Here is a 24,834-nt window from a genome sequence, read left to right as displayed (position 1 = left end):
ACGCCTGACCGTCAATATTCACACCGGACCATCTATACTCACACCAGACCATCTATATTCTCACCGGTCCATCTATATTCACACCTGACCATCTATACTCACACCTGACCATCTGTATTCACACCTGACCATCTATACTCACACCTGACCATTCTATATTCACACCTGACCATCTATATTCACACCTGACCATCGATACTCACACAGGACCATCTATATTCACACCTGACCATCTACATTCACACCTGAACATCTATACTCACACCTGACCATCTATATTCACACCTGACCATCTATACTCACACCTGACCATCTATACTCACACCTGACCATCTATACTCACACCGGACCATCTATACTCACACCTGACCATTTATATTCACACCTGACCATCTATATTCACACCGGACCATCTATACTCACACCTGACCATCTATATTCACACCTGACCATCTATATTCACACCGGACCATCTATACTCACACCTGACCATCTATATTCACACCTGACCATCTATACTTACACCTGACCATCTATATTCACACCTGACCATCTATCCTCACATCTGATCATCTATACTCACACCTGACCATCTATATTCACACCTGACCATCTATACTCACATCTGATCATCTATACTCACACCTGACCATCCATATTCACACCTGACCATCCATATTCACACCTGACCATCTATATACACACCTGACCATCTATATTCACACCTGACCATTTATACTCACACCTGACCATCTATATTCACACCTGACCATCTATATTCACACCGGACCATCTATACTCACAGCTGACCATCTATATTCACCCCTGACCATCTATATTCACACCGGACCATCTATACTCACACCTGACCATCTATATTCACACCGGACCATCTATACTCACAGCTGACCATCTATATTCACCCCTGACCATCTATATTCACACCGGACCATCTATACTCACACCTGACCATCTATATTCACACCGGACCATCTATACTCACACCTTACCATCTATATTCACCCCGACCATCTATATTCACACCTGACCATCTATACTCACACCTGACCATCTATACTCACACCTGACCATCTATATTCACACCGGACCATCTATACTCACACCTGACCATCTATATTCACCCCTGACCATCTATATTCACACCGGACCATCTATACTCACACCTGACCATCTATATTCACCCCTGACCATCTATATTCACACCGGACCATCTATAATCACACCTGACCATCTATACTCACACCTGACCATCTATATTCACACCTGACCGTCTATCCTCACATCTGATCATCTATACTCACACCTGACCATCTTTCTTCACACCTGACCATCTATATTCACACCTGACCATCTATCCTCACATCTGACCATCTATATTCACACCTGACCATCTATGTACACACCTGACCATCTATATTCACACCTCATCATCTATACTCACACGTGACCATCTATACTCACACCTGACCATCTGTACTCACACCTGACCATCTATATTCACACATGACCATCTATACTCACATGTGACTCACAGAGTGCTGGCGAATAGAGTAAAGAGGACTGTAGACAGGGCTTTAAACTAATTGGGGGGGGGGGGAGGGTGCGAGCGTAGGTGACATTACGGGGTCTAAAGTTGAGGAGAGGGTACAGGTAAGGGAAGAGGCCGAGGATGTCCCAATAATAGATGGAGTAGGGGGCGTGAGTATGGTTGGTGGCGTTAGGGCAAATAGGGTACAGGTGAAGGCTGCGATGAAGGCACTTTATCTGAATGCACAAAGCATTCGGAATAAAGTGGTTGAGCTGGTGGCGCAGATCAGCACAAATGGATATGATCTGGTGGCCATTACAGAGATGTGGCTGCAAGGTGACAGGGACTGGGAGCTGAATGTCCAGGGGTATCAAGTGTTTAGGAAGGATAGGCAGGAGGGAAAAGTGGGGGGTGTAGCTCTGCTGATTAAGGATAGCATCAGGGTGGTAGCAAGGGATGATATTGGAGCCAAAGAGCAGAAAGTGGAATCGTTGTGGGTGGAGATTAGGAACAGCAAAGGGAGGAAGACGCTGGTGGGTGTCGTCTATAGGCCCCCAAATAATGATCTGGAGGTGGGGCAGGCTGTTAACGCGCAAATAAGTGCGGCGTGCAGGAATGGAACGGAGATAATTATGGGGGATTTCAATCTACATATTGATTGTTCGACCCATGTTGGACGCGGTGGGCTCGAGGAGGAGTTCTTGGAATGCTGCCGGGATAGTTTCCTTGAACAGTGTGTGTTGGAGCCGACGAGGGAGCGAGCTATCTTGGATCTGGTGCTATGTAATGAGGCGGGTAGAATTAAGAACCTTGCGGTGAAGGATCCTCTTGGAGAGAGTGATCATTGTATGGTGGAGTTTCTGGTGCAGATGGAGGAGGAGAAAGTGGGTTCCCAGACACGTGTCCTTTGTTTGAACAGAGGGGAGTACGGTAGGATGAGAGAAGAATTGGCGAATGTGGACTGGTGGAGCACATTGGAAGGTAGGTCTGCTGAGGAGCAGTGGAGGATCTTTAAGGAGATCTTTCTTGGTGCGCAGCGGAAATTTATTCCGATGGTCAAAAAGGACCATAGGAGGAGAGGTAATAAGCCGTGGATAACGAAGGAGGTGAAGGAAAGTGTTAAATTAAAAGCGGAGGCGTTTAGAGTAGCTAAGAGTAGTGGGCGAGAAGAGGATTGGGAGAGGTTTAAATGTCAACAAAGAATGACAAAGAAGTTGATAAAGAAGGGTAGGAGAAACTATGAAGCTGGGCTAGCGCTTAATATAAAAAAGGATAGCAAGAGTTTTTATAAATATATAAAAAGGAAGGGTGAATGTTGGTCCTTTAGAGGATGAGAAAGGGGATCTAGTGGTAGGAGATGGGGATATGGCTAAGGTATTGAATAACTTTTTTGTTTCGGTCTTCACGGAGGAGGACGTGAATAGTTTGCCGGGTGTTAGTGTTGGAAAGGTGGTAGGACTGGAGGGTCTTAATGACATTATTGTTACTAGAGAGGCGGTGCTCAACAGACTGGAGGGGCTGATTGTGGACAAGTCCCCAGGACCGGATGGAATGCATCCGAGGGTTCTGAAAGAAATGGCGGAGGTGATAGTGGATGCATTGGTGGTTATTTTCCAGACGTCGTTGGATTCCGGGGAAGTGCCGGAAGATTGGAAAACGGCTAATGTTACGCCGTTGTTTAAGAAGGGTGCCAGGCAAAAGGCAGGGAATTATAGGCCGGTTAGTTTAACGTCTGTTGTAGGTAAAATGTTAGAATCCGTCATCAAGGAGGAAATAGCGAGGCATCTTGAGAGGAATTGCTTGATAGAGCAGACGCAGCACGGTTTCGTCAAAGGGAAGTCGTGTCTGACAAATTTATTGGAGTTCTATGAGGATGTGTCTAGGGTGATGGATAGAGGAGAGCCGGTCGATGTGGTCTTTCTGGATTTTCAGAAGGCATTTGACAAGGTGCCTCACAGGAGGTTATTGCAGAAGGTCAGGGGACAGGGAGTTGGGGGTAGGGTGTTAGCGTGGATAGAGGATTGGCTGTCAAATAGGAGGCAGAGAGTGGTGGTCAATGGGTGCTATTCGGATTGGTGGTTGGTGACTAGTAGAGTGCCTCAGGGGTCAGTGCTGGGGCCTCAGCTATTTACCATTTATATAGATGATCTGGAGGAGGGAACCGAGTGTATGGTGTCGAAATTTGCTGATGACACCAAGATTGGTGGAAAGGCAAATTGTGCGGAGGGTGTGGAGAGTCTGCAGAAGGATCTAGATAGGCTGGGCGAATGGGCCAGGAAATGGCAAATGGAATTTAATGTTGGCAAGTGCGAGGTGGTCCACTTTGGTAGGAATAATGGTAGGAAGGACTATTACTTGCGTGGCAAAAGACTGCAGCAGGCGTCGGTGCAGAGGGACCTCGGGGTCCTTGTGCATGAGTCGCAAAAACCCAGCTTGCAGGTGCAGCAGGTGGTCAGGAAGGCGAATGGGATGCTGGCCTTCATAGCGAGGGGGATTGAATATAAAAGTAGGGAGGTCTTGCTGGAGCTGTGTAGGGCATTGGTGAGGCCGCAGCTGGAGCACTGTGTGCAGTTTTGGGCGCCGTACTGACGCAAGGATATTATGGCCTTGGAGGGACTGCAGAGGAGGTTTACTAGGCTGATACCGGAGTTGAGGGGGTTGAGCTATGAGGAGAGGCTGAATAAACTGGGCTTGTACTCGTTAGAGTTTAGAAGAATGAGGGGTGATCTCATTGAGACGTATAAGATGATGAATGGGATGGATAGGATAGAGGTGGAGAGACTCTTCCCGCTCAGAAAGGATAATAGGACTAGGGGGCACAGCCTCAGGATAAAGGGGAGGCGGTTTAGAACGGAGTTGAGGAGGAACTTCTTCACTCAAAGGGTGGTGAATCTCTGGAATTCTCTGCCCGTTGAAGTGGTGGAGGCTGCCTCGCTAAATATTTTTAAGACGCGGGTTGATGGGTTTTTGATAAGAGAGGGGATTAAGGGTAATGGGGAGAGGGCGGGAAAGTGGAACTGAGCCACGACAGATCAGCCATGATCTTATTGAATGGCGGGGCTGCTCGAAGGGCTAGATGGCCTACTCCTGCTCCTATTTCTTATGTTCTTATGTTCTTTAGACATTGAGAAAGGTTATCAAAAATTGCAAAGGATCTTGATCAGCTGGGGAAATGGTCTGAGAAATGGCAAATGGAGTTCAATGCAGACAAGTGTAAGGCGTTGCATTTTGGAAAGCTAAATCAAAGTAGGGCGTTCATTGTGAATGGTGGGGCCTGAGGGGAAACCGTGGAACTTGGAGTTCAGGTACATGGTTCTCGAAAGGCTGAGTCACAGGTAGGCAGGGCAGTGGAGAAGGTTTTCGGCACACTAGCCTTCATCTGCCTGGGCATTGAGTGTATCAGTTGGAAAGTTATGCTGCAGTTATACAGGACATTAGTCAGGCCGCACCTGGAGTATTTCATTCAGTTTTGTTCGCCTTGCTATAGGAAAGGTGCTATTTAACCAAAGAGGGTGCTGAAGAGATTGACAAGGATGTTGCCAGGACTGAAGGGATTGGGTTTCCGGGAGAGATTTGATAAGCTAGGACTATTTTCTTTGAAGCATAGGAAACTGAGAGGTGATCTTACAGTGATTTATAAGGTCATAAGAGCATAAGTAGGGGAATGCATTCAGTGTTTCAACCAGAGTCGGGGAAGCGAGGACGGAGGTTTAGTTAAGAGGGAAGAGAATGAATGAGAACCTGTTTTTTTACACACAAAGTGGTATGTTTGTGGAGTGAGCTTCCAGAGGAAGTGGTTGAGGCAGGGACATTGGCAACATTTAAAAGGCATTTGAGCCAGATACAAGGAAAAAAAATAGAGGGATATGGGCAAAATGCAGGCAAATGGGGTTAGCTTAGATGGGCTTTTGTGTAGACATGAACCAGATTGGGTCGGAGGGCCTGTCTCCGTGCCATTTCTTTTTTATGATTCTATGAACTCATTCACAGAATTTACCCTGTCAATCCCCTTATAAATCTGATATGTTCCACCGAGGTCACCTAAATTCAGAGAATATTTATATTGCTGAAGGAAGCCATTTGGTCGATCGATTCTGCTCCAACTCTCTGACAGAATATCTTACTAAGGCCCTAACAACATAATCACAAATCTTTCCACACCTAAGGATAATTTAGCAGGGCCAATCCACATAACGTACACAGCTTTGGACACCAGGGGGCATTAAATCATAGAACCCTACAGTGCAGACAGAGGCCCTTCGGCCCATCGAGTCTGTACCGAACACAATCCCAGGCCCTGCCCACATACCTGTACATATTATACCCACTAATCCCTCTAACCTACACATCCCTGGAGACTAAGGGACAATTTCTTAGCATGGTCAATCAGCCTAACCCGCACATCTTTTGGACTGTGGGAGGAAACCGGAGCACCCGGAGGAAACCCACGCAGACACGAGGAGAATGTGCAAACTCCACACAGACAGTGACCCGAGCCGGGAATCAAACCCAGGACCCTGGAGCTGTGAAGCAGCAGTGCTAACCCACTGTGCTAACATGCCGCCCAATTGTATCACGGTCAATCCACCTAACCAGACCAGTAACCCTCATGTCAGCCCAAATCAGCCTAATGTCAGCTTCATGTCCAAAGACGTGCAGCTAATAGGGTTTCTTTTTAATTATTTGATTTGATTTATTATTGTCACATGTACTAGCACACAGTGAAGAGTACTGTTTACTACATGCAATGCAGGCAAAGCATTCTGCTCGGAGAGAAGGAAACGAAAGACTGCAGAATGTAACGTTACAGCCATAGCTGGGATGTTGAGAAAGAACAACTTAATGCAAGGTAAATCCAATCAAAAGTCTGACAGCAGCAGGGAAGAGGCTGCTCTTGAGTCGGTTGGTATGTGACCTCAAATTTTTGTATACTTTCCCCAGTGGAAGAAGGTGGAAGAGAGAATGTCCGGGGTGTGTGGGGTCCTTAATTATCCCGGCTGCTTTACCGAGGCAACGGGAAGTGCAGACTGAGTCGATGGATGGGAGGCTGGTTTGTGTGATGATCTGAGCTACATTCATGAACTTCTGTAGTTCCTGGTGGTCTTGGGCAGAGCAGGAGCCCAGACCAAGCTGTGATACAACCAGAAATAAAAATGCTTTCTATGGTGCATCAGTAAACGTCGGTGAGAGTCGGAGCTGATATGCCAAATTTCCTCAGTCTTCAGAGAAAGTAGAGGCGTTGGTGAGCTTTCTTAACTATAACATCCGCGTGGAGGACCAGGACAAGTTGTTGGTGATCTAAGAACCTAAAAACATAACGTTCACACCCAATTCTACTTCGTCCCCATTGATGTAGACAGGGGGATGTTCTCCTTTACGCTGATTGAAGTGGATGACAACCTCCTTCATTGTGCTGAAGTTGAGCGACAGATAATTGTTGCCAAACCCTCTCACCAGATTGTCTCTCTCATTCCGATAACCCGTCTCATCTTTGTCTGACATCCGACCCACTATGGCGGTGTCATCAGCAAACTTGGAAATGGAATTGGAGGGGAGTTTGGCCACACAGTCTGGAATGTATAAGGAGTATTGTAGGAAGCTGAGGACACAGCCTTGTGGGGCTCCGGGGTTGAAGCTGGTTGTTGAGGAGGTGCTGTTGCCTGTCCTTACTGCTTGTGGTTTGTGAGTTTGGAAATTCATGAACAGGAAGTACTGAGGCCCAGGCTAAGAAGTTTGGAGATGAGTTCCATGGGAATCATGGTGTTAAAGGCTGAACTGTAGTTAATAAATTTGAGTCTGACATCGATGCATTTGTTTTCTAGGTGTTCCAGTGTTGAGTGCAGGTGTTTGCTGTGGACTTGTTGTGGTGGTAGGCAAACTATAGTGGATCCAGGTAGTCTTGGAGGCTGGAACTGATTTGTGCCATGACTAACCTTTCAAAGCACTTCATAATGATGGACATCAGAGCCACCAGTAGTCATTGAGGCACACTGCTTGGTTTCTCTTTGGTACCGGAATGATGTTCTTCTTCTTGAAGCAGATAGGGACCTCAAACTGTTGTAAAGAGAGGTTGAAGATGCCTGCAAATCCCCCTGCCAGCAGATCCGTGCAGGATCTGAGTGCTTGTCCGCGCCAGTTTCTTTCTATGGGTGGACTTTCTAGAAGTCTGCTCTGACATCTGCAATGGTGACGGCAGATAAAAGGTTCACCCAGGGCTTCCATGGTGGAGGAGATGTTCTCACTGATCTCTTGTTTAAAATGGACATAGAATGCATTGAGCTCATCAGGGAGGGATGCGTTGGAGCCGGCAGTTTTACATGCCTTACTCTTGTAGCCTGTTATGTCTTGCAAACCTTCCCATAGTCACTGGGGTTCTGTGAGTCTAGCCTGGAACTCGAGCTTGTTCCGGTTCTGTATTTTTGCACCTTTGATGGATTTCATTAGATCAATGGGTTGACCCTGCGGAATTGCCCCCTCGTGTCGAAAGCTGTGTAGGTTGGGTGGATTGGTCACATTAAATTGCTCCTTAGTGTCAAAACTATCAGAGAATCTTCTGAAGGAGTGATTTTTTTTCTCTCTGCTCTTGGAGATGTAAAGCTTGATCAGGGTTAGTCAGCATGGCTTCATCAGAGGGATGAACACTTTTTATTTGAATGTTTTCAGGAGGTGACTCAATGTGTATCGATGGTAAGGATTTCAGCAAAGCCTTTGACAAGTTCCACATGGGAAACTTGTAAGGAAGGTAAAGGCACACGGGGTCCAGGGCAATTTGATAAAGTGGATTTAAGTTGTAGCTCAGTTACAGAAGGCAGAGGGTGATGACAGAAGGCTGTTTCAATGACTGGAAGCCAGGGTCTATTAGAGCACTACAGGTAACTGTGATGGGTCCCCTGTTATTCATCATTTATATCAATGATATTGATGACGATATAATGGGTAGAAATAGTAAGTGTGCGGATGACAAAACATTGGCCGGATGGTTAACAGTGATGCTGAGTGTCTTGGATTACAAGAAAATAAATACAGAACGGTCAAATGGGCGGGTAAGTAGCAGAAAGAATTTAACCTTGAAAGGTGTGAGGTTATACACTTTGGAAGGACAAATATGACAAGGAAGTATTCAGTGGATGGCAGGACACAAAGATGTTCTGTGGAACAATGGGTAGTTGGTGTGTTTGTCCACAAATCTCTGAACTGGGAAGAGCATGTTAGGGTCAGGAAAGAAAGACTTTTGAGAAACCTGCCTTTATCAATCAAGGCATAGATTACAAAAACAGGGAAGTCTTGTTGAAGTTGGGTAGAACTTTGTTGAGGCCACAGCTGGAATATTGTGTGCAGTTCTATTCACTGAAATATGAAGGATGTAATTGCGCTGGAGGGGGTGCGGAGGAGAGTCCCCGGGATGCTGCCTGGGATGGAACATTTCAGTTATAGAGAAAGGTTGAATAGGCATTGGTTGTTTTTTTTTGGAACAAAGAAGACCGAGGGGTGACCTGATTGAGGTGTACAAGATTATAAGGAACATGGACAGTGTGGGTAAGGAGCAACTTGGTTGAAGGGTCAGTCACAAAGGGACACAGGTTGAAGGTGAAGGGGAGGAGGGTTAGGGGGCATGTGAGGATAAACCTTTTTACCTAGACTGTCTGGAATGTGCTGTCCTGGAGAATGGTGGAGGCGGGTTACTTCAGATCATTTAAACATGTTATTTGATGAGCATTTGGTACATGATAACATTCAGGGCTATTGACCATGTGCTGGGAAATGAGATTTGGTGGCAGTTCATGTGTTTCTCGTGTGCCAGTGCAGACTCAGTGGGTGGAAAGGCCTCTTCTGCACTCGATAACAATATGGCTATAATTCTGTGATTCTAAACTGCACATCTGTGGACACAATGGAACAGTTTAGAATGGTCAATCTACCGAACATACACACCTTTGCATTGTAGGCAGAAATCAGAGCACCTGGAGGAAATCCACGCAGACACGAGGAGAATATTAAAATTCCACATGACAGTCAACCAAAGCCAGAATCGAACTCAGGTCTCTGGTGCTGAAAGGCAGTGGGGCTAACCACTGTGCCACAAATGAGTTCAGTGTCAGCCTGTTTAACCTGTCTTTATAAGACAACCCCTCCATACTGGGGATCATCCTTCTCTGAACTGGCCCCCAACAATATAATACCTTCTCTTAAATAAGTTTTCCAAAAATGCTCTGAGAAGGCCAGCTGTGGTCTCACCTGTACCCTGTACAGTTGCAACGAGATTTTCTGACTCTTATACTCTAGCCCCCCTTGAAATAAGGGGCAATATTCCATTTCGCTCTCCTGATTATCTGCAGTACCTGGGTGCAAGATTTCTGTGTTTCCTGAACAAGTCCCTCCCAAATCTTTTTGTGTTGCAGCTTTCTGCAGATTTTGGCCATTTAACACTTGCTATTTCCTGGGGAAATGTGGGGTCATTGCCACCGTAACAATGTTCTTTACCAATCACTGCATAAACTGACCTTACGCTGGAATATTACCTGCTGAATGATTTAAACTCCCACCCCCAGTGATCTGGAACATCATCACCAATCTGTCCCACTACCTCTTCACTGTTTAGCTTGATTATCTTTTTTTTAATTTGTGGAGGAGTAAATGAGCACCTACTCTCCGAGATTAAACATCTGCACCCGACAGTAGCTCCTGTTAACAATAGTCTGAATAATGGAGTCGAACATAATAGAATTGAATAATAGAACTGAATGTTCAGACACACACCAGCTTTTGTGAGGTTCTGATGGAATATGTTTCATCTATTCCTTCTCTGCAGTTCCTGAATCCTCTGTGAATCAATCATTGTCTCTCTCTCTCAGATCTTGCTTCTCTCTCCCCCTCTGCTCCCATGCTCTCACTGTGGATCTTTCCCTCTCTGATTATATTTCTTTCATTCGCTCTCTCTCTCTCTCTCTCTTACCCCCCACCCCACTTCTATCTCTGTCTCTCTGTCTCTCTCTCTCTTCGTGTTATTTTCATTCCCCCATCTCACTTTGTTCCTTTTTCTCCCTCTCTATGTCTATTTTGCCAACTGTCTTACTTCCTACCTCACCATCTCCCACTCTGTCTCCATTGTTGTAGTTCCCTCATTTTGTCCCAAGCTCTCTGACTGTCTGTCTTTTTTTTCTATCTATCTTTCTCTTTTTCGTTTTTTTTTTGTCCTCCTTTCTCCCCTTATTTCTGTCTTTCTTTTTTTCTGTCTTTCTTTTGTCTATCATTTTCTTTCTCCCTGTCACTCTTTGTTTATCTCTCTTTCCATCTTCCTGTCTTACTTCCCCTGTGTGGCAAATGGGAGGCAGGTGATGACAAAGGGTTGATTTCCTGTCCAATTGGTGTGATAGATTATAAGTTTTTAAATAAGATTTGGACATTCCCATCATTGAATAATTTGCAGAATTGAATGATTGGGTATTTGATCACATTCTTCAACTGCTCTCTGAATGTGGTCTGGGTCACAGCGTAAATAGCAGTGTTTGTGCAACAACTCAGGAGCTGGAGCACAAAGCCCAATTCTTGAACATAAGAATCTAACCAAACTGACTGAAACCCCATATCATACATCCGCCTCCAAATAGAATAAACCATAAATGTTGACCATAACAGAATGAAATTGGCTGAGATAACAAATAGTAAAATGATGGATTTCCTTCGACTCTCCATCTCTGGGTCTCTGTGATTCTCTGCATTGCTGTGAGCCCGGAGTCTCCTGCGGGCTCTGCTGCTCACTAAAATGTGTCTGATGGTGAATGCATTGAGAAGCAGAATCAGGATGAATGGGACACCCGGGTTTAGGATGTGGTGGATGAACTCGATTGTTCCCCAGACAGGAGATTCCATAACTTCCCAAGTGGAATAACAAAACCAGGGAAAGTTCATGACAAAATACTTTCCACTCAACATAAAATACCAGAAAATGTTCTTTAAACAGCTCAGCGCCGTCACTGTTCCCAGAACCACAGTCGCTGATTTCTCACTGCAATATTTACCTTTCAGCTTGGGGCAGCAAATGGCCACAAATCGATCAAAGGTGAAAGTGACGGTGAACCAGACAGAACAGTCAGTGGCTGCATGAAGCAGGACGGCGTGGATGTTACACACAGGGAGGAATAGCAGAAAGGAAAAATATTGCCGATAAACAATGGGAATGTGTCTCAATATCAGGTCGAGGATAATGACCAGCAGATCCCCCACCGACATGGCCACCAGGTAACAAGTGACACATTTAGAGAGACCACATTTTCCACGGGAAAGGATCACAATCGTTACAATGTTCACTGCAAAGAAGATGAAGAAATAGTGCAATTATTTTTCAGACTGTCATCAAAGTTGCTCGTTCAAATGCAGAATGCATAGACGAAGGTTTTTTGAGTCCGTTGGTACACCATCTCAGAATTTTATATCTTTCTCCCAATGGAAGAACAAAGAACAATGAGCAGTAGAACCTAGGAAAGGCCCTCAAAGTCTGCGCTGATCAGGATATCAGCCTAAACCCTATGCGATTACAGAGTCTGTATCCTTCCATTCCCTTCTGATTCATGTATTTGTCTAGTTGCCCCTAAGATGTCTGTATTGTGCCTGCTCACACCACCTCCCTGGGCAGCCCATTCCAGACCTTCACCAGCATCTGTTTTAATAAACCTGCCTCACACATCTCCTTGAAACATTTCCCCATGAACCTTAAAACTACATTTCCTGGTACTTGAATTTTGAACCTTCCAAAAAAGCATCTGACTATCCACTCTGTTCACACCATTCATAATCTTATAGAATCATAGAACACTACAGTGCAGAAAGAGACCCTTCGAGTCTGCACTGAACATGATCCCACCCAGGCCCCTACCCCCATATCCCTACATATCATAACCATTCATCCCAACTACGCATCCCTGGACACTATGGGGCAATTTCTCAGCACGGCCAATCAACCTAACCCGTACATCTTTGAACTGTGGGAGGAAACCGGAGTACCCGGAGGAAACCCACGGAGACACGAGGAGAATGTGCAAACTCCACACAGACAGTGACCTGAGCCGGGAACCGAACCCTGGAGCTGTGAAGCAGCAGTGCTAACCACTGTGCTGCCGGGCCACCCCTAATATAACAGCTCAGCCCTCAAACTCCTTCATTCCCGTGAGAATGAACTGAGCCTATTGAAACTCTGCTCATAGCTAACACCCTCCAGACCAGGCAACATCCAGGCAAAGATTTCCTGTACCCTTTCCGAATGCATCCACATCCTTCTAGTATTGTGGTGACCAGAATTGCACACAATATTCCAAATGAGGCCGAACTAAGTTTCTGTGCAGTTGCAGCGTAACCTGAAATGAAATTTCATTTCACGAGAGGCATTGAAAAGAAGGAATTCGAGGTTAATGTGTGAAATCAAGGGCTATTTTACAAGAATAATTTGACAAATGTGAATTTATCCACTTTGGCAGCAAAAATGGGAAGGCAGATTATTATGTGATTGGCCGTGAATTAGAAGAGGGAAATGTCTAACCAGACCCAGGGGTCCCCGTGCTCCAGCTGGTGAAAACAAGCGTTGCAGTTCCAGCAGGCAGGAGAGAAGGGAAATGATAAATTGGCCTCTATATTGAGAAGGTTTGAGAATTGGAAGAGTGATAGAATCATTGAACCCTACAGTGCAGAAAGAGGCCCTTCAGCCCATCGAGTCTGCACCGAACACAATCCCACCCAGGCCCTACCCCCATATTATACCCACTAATCCCTCTAACCTACACATCCCTGGACACTAAGGGGCAATTTCTTAGCACGGCCAATCAACCTAACCCGCACACCTTTGGACAGTGGGAGGAAACCAGAGCACCCGGAGGAAACCCACGCAGACACGAGGAGAATGTGCAAACTCCACACAGACAGTGACCCGAGCTGGGAATCGAACCCGGGACCCTGGAGCTGTGAAGCAGCAGTGTTAACCCACTGTGCTACCGCGCCTCCGCCACTGTGCTCCCATGCAATGTTTGAGAGCAATTGGACAGGGCATGGGTGAGGCCACATCTGGAATATTGTATACAATTTAGATGTCCTTATCTGAGGAAGGCTATAGAGGGAGTACAACAAAGATTTACCTGGCTGATTCCTGGGATGGAAGAACTGTCATACAAGGAGACATTAACTGGGATAGGGTTATATTCATTGGAGGTTAAACGAGGGAGAAGGGGATCTCATAGACACTTATAAAATTCAACAGAATTAGGCATCCCCCTGCAACTGGATTCTGAACTCCTTAACAGACTGCAATCAGTAAAGATAGACAACAACACCTCCTTTACCATCATCCTCAACACTGGTGCCCTACAAGGCTGTGTTTTCAATCTCCAATGTACTCCTTATTTCTCACTGTGTGCCCAAACTCTCCCCCAACCCGATTTCCTGGTTTGCTGAAGAAACCATCGCAGTGATTCGGATCTCAAACAATGATGAGAAGGAGCACAGGAATGAGATCGAGAATCGAGTGAACTGGTGCGACAACAATAATCTCTTCCACAATTCCTCTGTCTATATCGATGGGGATGATGTGGAAATGGTTGAGAGCTTTAAGATTTAGCTGTAAAGGACACAAACAACCTCTACCCCCGTGGTGATGTTATAGATAAGAAAGCCCACCAACGCCTCTACTTTCTCAGAAGACTAAGGAAATTTGGCAAGCCCACTATAACTCTCTCCAACTTTTACCGATGCGCCATGGAAAGCATTCTTTCTGGTTGTATCACAGCTCGGTCTGGGCTCCTAGTCTTCCCAACACTGCAGGAAAATAGTCGTGAATGAAACCCAGTCCATGGTGGGAGCCAGCCTCCCATCCATTCACTCTGTCTACACTTCCCACTGCAGTGGAGAAACAGCCCAGCAGAATCAAGGACCCCATGCACCCCAGACATACCCACCTCCTTCCGTCGGGAGAAAGAAATAAGGTTCTGAAGACACGTACAAATCGACTCAAAACCAGCTTCTTCCCTGCTGCCATCAAACTATTGAAAAGACGGACCTCACACGGAGCTGATCTTTCTCGGCACCCGATCTATGACTGGAATATTACATTCTGCACTCTCTCCTTTCCTTCTCTAAGAACAGTATGACTTGTCGATATACTTTTCACTGCATACTAATACATGAGACAATAATAAATCCAATTATTTTCAAATCAGAGGCAGGGTAGATTCAGAAAGAATGTTCCTGATGGTGAGGAATCCAAAATTAGGGGTCAGAGTTTGAGGATAAGGGGTAAAAATTTTCAAACTGATGTGAAATTCCCGGCTCGGGTCACTGTCTGTGTGGAGTTTGCACATTCTCCTCGTGTCTGCATGGGTTTCCTCCGGGTGCTCCGGTTTCTTCCCACAGTCCAGAGATGTGCGGGGTAGGTTGATTGGCCAGGCTAAAATTGCCCCTTATTGTCCTGGGATGTGTAGGTTAGAGGGATTAGTGGGTAAAGATGTAGGGATATGGGGATAGGGCCTGGGTCGGATTGTGGTCAGTGTAGACTCGATGGGCCGAAGGGCCTGTTTCTGCTCTGTAACATTCTGTGAACAGAAATCTCTTCACCCAGAGGGGGTGAGTGTCTGGGATTCACTACCACGGAAAGTAGTTGAGACTAATTTTTTTTTCAAGAAGAAATTTGATACAGCGACTGGGGCGAAAGGGGTGAAGGGTTATGAGGTGGGGGGTGGGGGGGAAAGGATATTGAGTTTGATGATCAGTCATGATCAGAATGAACGGACGAGCAGGCCTGAAGGGTCACGTGGCTCATTCCCACTTCCTTTTCTTATGGTCTTAAGAATAGCGTTCAGGGGATGGGAACCAGGGTGTGAAGTGGAGGGGATATGGGTTCAGGAATCAGCAATCATTTCCAAAGGCAGTGAGGATATTAAAGAACAAAAAAAACAAAGAACCGGCTTCTCAGCCCTCCAAGCCTGCACCACCACACTGCCCGACTGATCGTAAACCCCCTACTCTTCTGGAGATCATGTCCTTCTGTTCCCACCCTATCGATGTATTTGTCCAGACGCCCCTTATAGTTCACTGTCTGCTTCCACTGCCTCCCCCTGGTGAGTCTCAGGCACAGTAAAAAGTCTGACAACACCAGGTTTTAGTCCAACCGATTTATTTGATAGTAAACTCACTAGCTTTCGAGGGGACTCCCTCTTCTTCAAGTGAGTCTCAGGAAACCAGCACCCTCTCTGTAAAAGAATTGCCTCGTACATTTCCTTTTAGCCTTGCCCCTCGCAGCTTGCCCCCCTGAGCAAGTGACCCTTCTCACCGTGGAAATAGCTCCTGATTAGCCACTCTGTCCATGTCCCTCAAAACCTTGTGAGCTTCAATCAGTTTGGCCCTTAGCTGCTGTCAATCCTTTGAGATCAAACCAAGTTTCTCCAACCTCTCCTCATAGCTAATGCCCTCCATACCAGGTAACATCCTGGTAAATCTTTTCTGTGCCCTCTCCAAAGCCTCGATATCCTTCTGGTAGTTTGGCGACCAGAATTGAACACTCTATTCCACGTGCAGTCTAACTAATGTTCTATAAAGCTACAACACGACTTGCCAATTTTCGAACCAAGTGCACTGGCTGATGCCTTTATGACGATCTTTTCCATCTGCGTTGCCACTTGCATTGACCTGTACACCCAGATCTCTTTGCCTATCAATACTCCAAAGGGTTCTGCAACTTACTACATGAGACATTCCAAAATGTATTGTCTCACATTTCTCCGGATTAAACTCCATCTGCCATTCCTCCGCCCACCTCTCCAACTAAGCTATATCCTCCTGTATTCTCTGATGTTCCTCATCGCTATCCGTGAATCCATCAAACATTATGTGGTCTGCAAACTTGCTGGTCAAACCAGTCATATTTTCCTCCAATCTTTTATACATATTCCAAACAGCAATGGTCCCAGCAGTGATCCCTGAGGAATGTCGATGGTTACAGTCTTCCATTCACAATCGTACCCTTCCCCGGCTACCTCTGTCTTCTATGGCAGAGCCATTTCTGGATCCACTTTGCCAGCTCCCATGTGACTTCACCTTCTACACCAGTCTGCCATGAGGGACCTTGTCAAAGGCCTTACTGAAATCCATGTAGGCAACATCCACTACCCTACCCTCATCAATTCTATTTGTCACTTCCTCAAAAATCTTGTTCAAGTTACTGAGACATGACCTCCTTCCCATTCACAAAACCATGTTGTCTCTCGTTAATACGGCCACATGTTTCCAACTGGGAAGAAATCATGTCTCGAAGAATTCTGGCCAATAATTTCCCAACCACTGACATCAGTCTCACTGGCCTGTAATTGCCTGGATTATTCTTGCTACCCCTCTTAAACAAAGGAACAACATTGGCTATTCTCCATTCCTCTGGGACCTCTCCTGTAGCCAGTGAAGATACAAAGATTTCTCGCAAGGCCCCAGGAATTTCCTTCTTTGCCTCTCTCAGTTTTCTGGGGTATATCCCATCAGTCCCTGGGATCTTGTCTACCTTAATGTTTCTCAAGAACCCCAATACCTCCTCCTTTTAGATCTCACCATCACTCAAACTATCTACACATCCTTTCCCACACTCATCATCCACCATTTCCTACTCTTTCATGAATACTGCCGCAAAGTACTCATTTAATTCCTCTCCAATTTCCTCTGGATCCACGTATAGATTCCTTCCCCTGTGCTCCCATTCCCTTCAGAATGCTTTCTGCCTGTTCAGAGTCATCCTGGACCCTGGCACCAGGGAGGCAAGATACCATCATAGAGTCTCTATCAGGTATACAGAATGCGAGCCCCGATCTCTATGTGGAAGATTAAAATCCCCGACTATCACAACTCCTTGCAGTTGTCAGCTATCTCTCTGCTGATTTGCTCCTCCAATTCTCACTGACTGTTGGGTGTTCTATAATACAACCCCATTAATGTGGTCAGACCCTTCCTGTTTCCCAGCTCCACCCAGAGGGTCTCTATCCTGCCTGAGTACCGCAGTAACATTCTCCCTGACCAACAATGCCACCCTCCCACCCCGCCTTTTATCCCTCTGCCTCTATCACCCCTGAAACATTGGAACCCTGGAACATTGAGCTGCCAGTCCTGCCCCTCCTGTAGCCAAGTGTCACTAATGTCTGAAATGTCATATTTCCACCTGTCAATCCTTCAGCTCACCTCCCTTCCCCACAATACTCCAGGCATTGAAATAGACACACCTCCAAAGATTATTTCCACCACACTCAACCCTTCCATTGGTGATTTTGGTTGAATTAACCCGTTCTTTTACCCCTGTTCCACTATCTGCTCTGGCACTCCGGTTCCCATCCCCCTGCAAATCTAGTGTCAACACTCCCCAATAACACGAGCAAACCTCCCTGCGAGTATATCGGTCCCCTTGTAGTTTAGGTGTAACCCGTCTCTCTTGTGCAGGTCCCACCTGCCCCAGAAGAGGTCCCAATGATCCAAGAATCAGAAACCCTGCCCCCGACACCAGTTCCTCAGCCACATGTTGATCCGTCCAAGCATCCTCCTCTTACCCTCCCTGGCAATGTGGTACAGGCAGCAATCCTGAGATTACTACCCTCGGGCTCCTGCTTTTTAACCTCCTTCCAAGCTCTCTATCCTCTCTCTTTAGGACCTTCTCACTTTTCCTACCTATATCATTGATACCGATGTTTACCAGACATCTGGCTGATCACCTTCCCACTTTGGAACACTGTGCTCACGATCAGAGACATCCCTGACCCTGGCACTCGGGAGGCAACAAACCGTGCGGGAGTCTCTGTCCCGACCACAGAGCCTCCTGTCTGTACCTCTGACCATCGAGTCCCCTATCACTACCGCTCTCCTCTTCTCCCTCCCACCCTTTTGCGCTGCCGAATCACACTCAGTATCTGAGATCCGGCTGTCGTAACTTGTCCCAGGTAAATCATGCCCTATTACAGTATCTCATTCCGTATGCCTGTTGTGGAGGGGTACGACCACAGGGGAGCCCTGCTCTGCCTGTCCTTTCACATTTCCATTCCCTCTCCTTACAGTAACCCAATTTCCTGTGCTCTGATAGGTAACTACCTCCCTCAAGCTACTGTCTATAAACTTCTTATTCTCCCGAATTAGACGGAGATCGCCAAGCTCCTTCACCAGTTCCCTAACACATTTTGCTCACAGCTGCAGTGGGATGCATCTTTTGCAGGTGTTGTCGTCAGGGGTACCGACGGTCTCCCTGATCTCCCACATCCTGCAAGAGGAGCATTCCAACATCTCGCCTGGCATTTCCTGTTTCTTAAAAAAAATAAACTTTCCAAAAACAAAAACCTACTCTCGCTTCTGCCTGTTCTCGCCAAAGCCCACTATGAGCCAAAGCCCTTCAGCCTTCACTCTGCTCCCTCTCTCTCTGCTGCCCGCAGTATCGAGTGGCCTGCTCTTTAAACCTCCCGCTCACCACTAGCTGACATCAAACACCTTCTAGCAGTCACCCATCTATCTGCCTGCACCTTGGGTGTGACCGTGTCTCTAAAGATCCAAACCATGACGTGTTCCACCAACCTCATGCTCCTAAGTGCATCCAGCTGCTGCTCCAACCTATCCACGAGGTCTGGAAGGACCTGCCAATCGGGTGCACTTTCTGCAGATACAGTCGTCCGAGCTGCTGGAAGTGTTCTGGTTCTCCCACATCTCACAAGCGCAGCACTTAACCCCACTGGCCGACATTCCAAGCACCAATTCAATTATATAAGAACATTTATAAAACTCTTACCTTCAATTTACCCTCTCACAGTCGCCTTTTTTTCTTGGTTAGAGAAGGGAGGGAGGGTAACACTAATGTGTTGAAAGATTTACAGGTTAGATGGATTGGCCACGCTAAATTGCCCCTTAATGACCAAATATCAGTATACTTGGGGAATTATTAGGGTAAATGCATGAGGTTATGGTGATAGAGTCAGTGTAAATGCGCCTAGTTTGGGGGTGTTTAAGAGATCTCTGGATAGGTTTATGGACGAAAAGGGATTGGTATAGGCTAGTGGGTCATTGTTTTTGTAACTGGTCGGCGCAACATCGTGGGCCGAAGGGCCTGTTCTGCGCTGTAATGTTCTATGTTCTATGTTCTAATGTGCTCTGTCGGAGAGTCGCTGTAGGCTCAATTGGCCAAATGGCGTCCCTCTGCACTGTGGGAACTCTATAATTTATATCACTGATTTTGTGAATCGCACTATTTCCCAACCCAGGTACAAGACACAATGTTAGATGTTAAATATTACAAAATATTATATTTCATCGCTGCAGACCCTGGAGAGATGTCAGTTCACTGTTGAAGAGCCTCGATGTGCCGGAGCGTGTAGATAACAGAATAAATAAATGAATGAAAGACAGAAAGAGAGAGAAAGAAAGAAAGAGAGAGAGAGAGAGAGAGAGGAAGAGAAAGTGTGAGGGAGAGAGTGAAAGATGGAAAGGGACTGTGAAAAGAAGAGAAAATAAAGAAGAAAGAGAGGAATAAAGAAAGAGAGGGAGAAAGGAAAGGAAAAGAGAGAAAGAAAGAGAAAGTGAGAAAAAGAGAAAATGTGAGGGTGAGAAAGAGTGAAAGAGAGAAAGAACAAGAGAAAGAGACAAGGAAAGAAAGACAGAAAGAAGAAAAGAAAGAAAGAAAGAGAGAAAGGAATAGATAAAGGAAAAAAGATAGAACGAAAGGAAGAAAGAAAGAGCGAAAGAGAGACAGGAAGAACGAAAGAGAGAGATAAACTGAAAAAGAAAGAAAACAAAGTGGGAAATGGAGAAAGAAAGATGGAGAAAGAAAGAAAGAGAGAGAGAGGGAGAAAGACAGGAAGAAAGAAAGATAAAAGAAAGAAAGACAGAGAGAATGAGAAAAAAAGAAAGGCAGAGAGGAAGAAAGAGTGTAAGGAAGGTCAAAAGAGAGACAGGAAGAAAGAAAGAGGGAAATGGAGAAAGAGAGAAAGAGAGAAAGGGGAATTAGGAAAAAGAGAGAGAAAAAAATGAAAGAGAGACATGCAGAAAAAAGATAGAAAGGAAGATAGGAAGAAAGAGAGATGGAAAGAAAGAAAGACATAAAGAAAAAAATCATTGACAGAAAGAGAAAGAACAAGAAAAAAAGAAAGAGAGAGAGAAAGAAAGAATGTGAGAAAGAAAGTAAGAGAAACAGGAAGAAAGAGAGAGAGAAAGAGAAAATGAAAGAAAGAAAGGAAAGGGAGGAAAAAGAGAGAAAGAGAGAAAAAGAGACTAAGAAAGAGAGAACAGGAAAAAAGGCAGAGGAATTCAGAAAAAAGATAAACAGAAAGGAAGATAGGAAGAAAAAAAAGAAAGAAGGAAACAGAAAGAGAGAGAAAGAAGCAGAGATAGAGAGAGAGAGAGAGAAAGAGCGACAGATAAAGAAGCAAAGAAGAAATGAAGAAAAAGAGTGAAAGAAAGAGAGAGAGAAAGAAAGAGAGAGAGAGGGAGAATGAAAGAAAGGAGAGAGAAAAAGATAGGAAGACAGAAAGAATGTAAGTTCAGTTCACATTGCTCAATGCTCACAACGCTATCCAATCATTCCAGGATACTGGATTGCCCTGGAGATAGGCAGTGACTTACCCGGGACCCCAATCGCAGCCAGGATGGGGAAGTAAATCTTTTTGACCTTGTTAAGTGCCGAAAGGATGTTGAGCCTCATCAGAAAACTTGGAGATATTTTCTCCTCTGTTCAATCCAGCCTGTTTGGTGTTGGAAGAATTTCTGCCTTGTACGTTTTAGGAGGAACCCCTAATTTATGGGAAGGGGAAACGGGGTCCCTTGGTGCCTGGACTTACTTCCAATCGGTGAACAAACAAAGTCAGAAGCTAACGCTCCAAATCTCTTAACAATCACAGCGGAGTTTCTAATTCGAAAATTCCCTGAAGACAAGGGAAGGGATTCTGTCATTTTGAGACATATTTTCACTGATGTTTTTCTTAATGTAAGGACATAGAAACTGGGAGCAGGAGGAGCCCATTCGGATATTTGAGCTGCTCCATCATTCATTATGATCATGTCAGATTCTAAGCTCAATTTCCTGATCCCCCCTTTCCCCCCATATCCTTTGATCCATTTAACCCCAAGAGCCATATCCAATTTCTTCTTGAAATCACACAAAGTTTTGACTTTGACTGACTTTTGTGGTAGTGAATTCCACACATTCACCACTTTCAGGGGGAAGAAATGGCTTTTCACCTCAGTCCCAAAAGGCTTTTGATCCTCAGATTATGAGCCCTAGTTCTGGACTTCCCCACCATTCGAAAAATTCTTTCTGAATCTACCCTATCGGTAAAATACACCTCAGGGACTAGTAGTGAGTCAAAGTGCAGTGGTTTAATTTTTCACAAGCTTGTGGGTGAAGTCACGATCCTAACAGCTGTTCTCTGGGCTTCTCCCCGAATACAGGTTACAGATATTTATGTATATATTCCAGCCCCGGTCACGTCCACAGTGCAGTTTCTCACAAATATTGCTGCCTTGGTGATCTTGTCATTTGTGTTGTCCGTGTCATTGTCGTTGTCCCAAGGCCTCGGCTGTCTCTGTTCTATCCCTCTATGTGACGCACATCTGCAATTTGTTTAGCCGCCGTACAGCATACAAGATTACAGGTTTTGCACGAACTGACGTACAAGGGTACAGGGGCCTGAATCACAATTTTACGTTTCGAAGGTACCTGTATAGCAATTTATATTGATAAGGATTTATATCGATAATAGATATGTATGAATTTATTGTTATCTGATCACAAACAAAAACATGCGTGGAACACAGTATTAAAAGACACAGAATGGATCCTGGCTGAATTAGAACACAATTAGCTGGGAAAATCATAAACTTATGTACGGCAGAAAGGACAGCTGCTTTTCTTATTGTCTGGGATACACGAAAACAAGTCATTCAATACTCTGTACAAATCTCTTCGTGTTACAAAGTTCATTACAGAGTTCATTAACCCTTTCCTTCTTCAGCATCATGACATTGCTGTTTTAACAGGTGAATTTGGCCTAAATATCTCTTATTTATAGCATCGTGTGGAACAAAGAAAAAGGCATTCTTTCTCATTTTAAACATTGCCAATCTGTGAAGTATGGGAGCTAAAACTAAAAAAGCACCGGAGTTATTCACAATGAAGCTTTGTCCATAAGGCTGCCTTCAGCTTGGATTGAAAGCTCCAGTAATTCCCGGATTTTTGAAGAGTTGCATTATTTTGGGTTGAATGGAATCCAATGGGTCAGTTTCTTTTCTGCATTGGTTCAAGTGGTTTGGGTTTATCCAGCTTGACATGGCGTGACTCGAGCTGAGCTCAAAGCAGATTGGACGGTTGAGTTTAGTTGAACGCTGAGATATCACTATGGGATAGTTTATGTTGACCTTCAATGTGTTACTGTTTCAATGGTGGGCAAAGTAGCTGCACTTTGTTTGCCGAATAAATAACTATTTCATCGCAAGAGAAAAGTGTCTGTGTTTGTTTTTCGAATCTCTTTCAGATCTACCAGCCACAGACGTTTGTGTTCATAAACTTGTTTTAATAATTTTACTGTTGTAAACAAAGAAACAATGTAAAATTCTATATATAATCACTGACTTAGTGAATTAAGAACTTTCTTTCACACTTAACGCAATTAAGCACAAATTCGTAAAACCATCAGAATTTATTTACACCCAGACTCGGGTAAGAATTGCTCAGCTCACAGGATCATAGAATCCTGACAGTGCAGAAAGAGGCCATTCAGCCCATCAAGTCTGCACTGACAACAATCACACCCAGGCCCCATGGGGCCGAACCATCGTTCTATATAACTACAACATCATATGCCAACTTTTACACTCTATGCCCCATCCAATAAAGGCAAGCCTGGCATATGCCTTCTTCAGCACCTTGCCCACCTGGGGTGCCACCTTTAAGGATCTGTGGACTTGCACACCCAGATCCCTCTGTGTGTCTGTACTCCTGATGGTTCAGCCATTAATTGTATAGCTTCCCCCCTGCATTAGATCAACCAAAATGCATCACTTCACATTTATCTGGATTAAATTCTATCTGCCATTTGTCAGCCCAATTTTCCAGCCTATCTATATCTATATCTCTGTCTATACAGATTGCTACTCTAGTGGTCCTGCTTTTTACCCTTCTCCCTAACTCCCTAAATTGTTCTTGCATGACCTCCCTGCTCTTTCTGCCTATGTCATTTGAACAGATGTGGACAATGATGCCTGTCTAATTTCCCTCTCTTTTAAGGATGCTTTCTCTCCGCTCAGAGACATCAGGACCCTGGCACCAGGGAGGAAAACTACCATCCCGGAGACTCATTCACACCCACAGAACCACGAGTCTGTCCTCTAACTATTGGGTCCCCCATTACCATTACTCTCCTACCCTTCACCGTTTTGTGAAGGGTAGGTCATGCCTCACAAACCTTATTGAGTTTTTTGAGAAGGTGACCAAAGAGGTGGATGAGGGTAAAGCAGTTGATGTGGTGTACATGGATTTTAGCAAAGCGTTTGATAAGGTTCCCCATGATAAGCTACTGCTGAAAGTACGGATGCATGGGATTGAGGGAGATTTATTGGTACGGATCAGGCATTGGCTGATAGAAGACAGAGGGTGGTGGTTGATGGGAAATATTCACCCTGGAGTTCAGTTACAAGTGGTGCACCTCAGGGATCTGTTTTGGGGCCACTGCTGTTTGTCATTTTTATAAATGACCTAGATGGGGGTGTAGAAGGATGGGTTAGTAAATTTGCTGACGACACTAAAGTTAGAGGAATTGTAGGCAGTGAGGATGGATGTTACAGTTTGCAGAGGGACATAGATAAGCTGCAGAGCTGGGCCGAGAGGTGGCAGATGGAGTTTAATGCGGAAAAGTGTGAGGTGATTCACTTTGGTAAGAGTAACAGGAGTACAGAATATAGGGCTAATGGAAGGACTGTTAGTAGTGTTGACGAGCAGAGGGATCTCTGTGTTCATGTGCATAACTCCCTGAAAGTTGGCACCCAGGTTGATAAGGTTGTTAAGAAGGCGTACGGTGTGTTAGCTTTTATTGGTAGAGGGATTGAATTTCAGAGCCCTGAGGTCATGTTGCAACTGTACAAAACTCTGGTGTGGCTGCACTTGCAGTATTACGTACAGTTCTGGTCGCCGCATTATAAGAAAGATGTGGAGGCATTGGAAAGGGTGCAGAGGAGGTTTACCAGGATGTTGCCTGGTATGGTGGGAAGGTCTTATGAGGAAAGGCTGAGGGACTTATGGTTATTTTCATTAG

General features: G+C 45.2%; 1 protein-coding gene across 1 annotated transcript; it reads right to left on the bottom strand.

Annotated features, from left to right (window-relative positions):
• Positions 1–10,924: 10,924 nt before the first annotated feature.
• LOC145338825 (putative G-protein coupled receptor 139) lies at positions 10,925–21,230 on the bottom strand. Its single transcript, XM_080183235.1, has 2 exons — positions 21,152–21,230; positions 10,925–11,856 (listed from the first exon to the last, which is right to left on the bottom strand). The coding sequence occupies exons 1-2, from the start codon at positions 21,228–21,230 to the stop codon at positions 10,925–10,927; spliced, it is 1,011 nt and encodes a 336-aa protein (XP_080039361.1).
• Positions 21,231–24,834: the final 3,604 nt, after the last annotated feature.

Source organism: Carcharhinus amblyrhynchos, unplaced genomic scaffold, assembly GCF_965287045.1.
Source record: "Carcharhinus amblyrhynchos unplaced genomic scaffold, sCarAmb.v2.hapA chromosome_191, whole genome shotgun sequence".
NCBI classification, from domain to species: domain Eukaryota; kingdom Metazoa; phylum Chordata; class Chondrichthyes; order Carcharhiniformes; family Carcharhinidae; genus Carcharhinus; species Carcharhinus amblyrhynchos.
The sequence above is the reverse complement of the archived record's forward strand: the minus strand, read 5'-3'. Positions and strand labels throughout refer to the sequence as shown.

What these genes read in the sequence shown, in the direction of transcription:
- LOC145338825 (XM_080183235.1), bottom strand. Translation starts at nt 21,230, where the DNA reads ATGAGGCTCAACATCCTTTCGGCACTTAACAAGGTCAAAAAGATTTAC. An exon ending in GGCTGCGATTGGGGTCCCGG is followed by an intron (nt 11,857 to 21,151) that starts GTAAGTCACTGC and finishes TCTTCTTTGCAG; the next exon opens with TGAACATTGTAACGATTGTG.